Raw genomic sequence first — 2,422 nt, forward strand, 5'->3', positions numbered from 1 at the left:
CCATCAAGGTAAGGGGAGATGCCTCGCTCCTCCCCGCTCTGCCCTTGCGGCGTTCCTTTCGGCTCCGGCCTCAGGAAACGGAGGGAACTTGGGGCGAGAGTCCAGCCGCTCCCGGGTTTCGGTCTCCCCCGGATCCCGCGGCCTGCGTGGTGCAGCCTGGGGCGAAGGGCTTGTGGGGGGCAGGGGGCGGGACCTGTGCTCCCCCGGAACAGAAGATGAGTGGCGTGGCGATACTGGAGGGAGTGGGATGGAGGGGTCTCACTGCTCTACTCTCGATCTCTCCCCAAGTGCCGCCAGCAGCTGCTTCCGGATGATCCGCTTGCTGCCACAGCACTCGGAGACTTGGACTTTACCCATCCCTCCGCTTTGTTTGAAACTAGCCTCTTGGAAATCTGCAGTTCAGGAGGTGGTTCGCCTTCCTACAAACCCAGTCCTTTGGCGAATAGATTGTGCTCATTTTCCAGTGTGTTCCCCTCCACGTTTCCTCTCCCCTCCTCGTAGGGAGCACTGCGTTTACTTAGGAAGAGCTAGCGGTGTCCTGTGACTTACTGCTCTGTTAACAACAACCAAAAGCTACGACGTGTTCTAAAATGACCCGAATAAAATGACAGTTTTTCTAAAACCTGATTTACTTTTTTAAAAAAAACCTCTTTGAGGCATTAAGAGGACATTATCTAGCTATGATTAGGAAATTAGAGTCTTGTATAAATTGAACATGAAGCTTAACGTCTAATTGGTGTTATTTACTATTTTACAATGTTAAGTCAACTCAACATGTTTAAGGATTTCATCTCCTTTTGAGAGACAGGAATCCATTGGCAATTAAGGGTTACTGCATTTTCCCTTTCAGGACACAATCACCATGACCAATAACCGATAAAGAACTTAAACTTCTAACAAATTTTTGGATGGTAAAGCTTATAGAAATCATCAATCATTACCAAGAAACTTCACCTTTTAAAAGATATATCAAAAAATAATGTATACATTAAGGGAGATCAAGTTTTTCGTAATAGAAATAAAGGTTCTAAAAGATTGCTTTGACAGAAAAGTATCTCCAGAGAGATAAACACATGTTTTAAGTGTTTTAGAAAAACTTGAACTCTGCCCATTAATAAAGTGAAAACCACAAGGACTCACCCTGTAAAGAGGATGGCACTTGTCCCAGAATTATGGGGCCAGTCGGGCATATCTGCAGGCTATAGTAATAAGCTGCTAGCTGGAGAGAGAAGGCAGAGCACGACTGCTTTTCAAAGCTGTTAGCATCTAGCACCTAGGAAGGAACATGATGGGGTGAACTCAGCTGAAAAGGAATCAAGATCATAAACTATTACATATCTAGTATTACAGCCTTTTGGTTCAAGGTTTCCATCATATCAACTCAAGCTCAACCTAATACAACTACATTAAAATTCAGAAGACACTAAAGGCAGATCCTATGCATGTGAAAGTAGATTTAAAATCAACAGTTCAGCTAACTAGAATTTACTCTGTATACTGTCATGTATATATTAGAGATATATACACACACAAAAATAATTATAATGATTGATTTTCAGTTAAAAAATAAAGACTGCCTCAAAGTATCCATTTTTTCTTTTAGTTTAGCTTTTATTGATATAGGGTCAAGAATTGTTGCCTGAAGTTACTAGTATATGAATGGGTTGTGAAATTAGGCAACATGTGGCAGATTTTTAAAATCAACTTTGTCTCATTTGTCCCCAGTACTGTCTTAGGCACTACTGGTGCAGTCCCTGATCTCATGGAGCTTATATTCTAGATGGTGGAATTAGGTTATACACATTGTCAGGTTGTTTTAAATAAGAGGTATAAAAGGATGGGAGTACTGTTTTAGGAAAGACTCTGAGGAGATGACATTTGCACAGAGTTCTGAAGGGAAGGAAGGAGCAAAACTTCACTGTATTTGGGAAGACTGTTACAGGCAGCCCTAGTTGGTTTGGCTCAGTGGACAGTGTTGGCCTGCAGACTGAAGGGTTCTGGGTTCGATTCCCGTCAAGGGCACATGCCCTGGTTACTGGCTTGATCTCCAGTGGGGGGCGTGGCGTGCCGGAGGCAGCCAATCAACGATTCTCATTCATGTTTCTATCCCTCTCTGAAATCAATAAAAAAAATATTAAAAAAAAAGAATATTACAGGCAGTGGGAACAGTAGGTACAAGGCACAATGTAGGTGCAGGTTCATGTGTGATCCAGTAACAGCAAGGTGGCTGGAATTCAGTGGGTCTGTGATGGCGAACCTATGACACGCTTGTCAGAGGTGACACGGGAACTCATTTTTTGGTTGATTTTTCTTTGTTAAATGGCATTTAAATACATAAAATAAATATCAAAAATACAAGTCTTTGTTTTACTATGGTTGCAAATATCAAAAAATTTCTATATGTGACATGGCACCAGAGTTA

At 42.2% G+C, this 2,422-nt stretch overlaps 1 protein-coding gene across 1 annotated transcript in view; it reads left to right on the forward strand.

Moving 5' to 3' along the window:
• The first annotated feature begins 206 nt into the window (after positions 1-206).
• Positions 207-2,422, forward strand: part of MAPKAPK5 (mitogen-activated protein kinase-activated protein kinase 5) — a 22,589-nt gene continuing 20,373 nt past the window's right edge. Inside the window, exon 1 of the mRNA XM_006768926.2 lies at positions 207-409. Coding sequence (XP_006768989.1) covers positions 248-409 — 162 coding nt within the window. The 5' untranslated portion in view covers positions 207-247. The remainder of the gene's footprint in view (positions 410-2,422) is intronic.

This window comes from Myotis davidii, unplaced genomic scaffold (genome assembly GCF_000327345.1).
Source record: "Myotis davidii unplaced genomic scaffold, ASM32734v1 scaffold223, whole genome shotgun sequence".
In the NCBI taxonomy this organism is placed as follows: Eukaryota; Metazoa; Chordata; class Mammalia; order Chiroptera; family Vespertilionidae; genus Myotis; species Myotis davidii.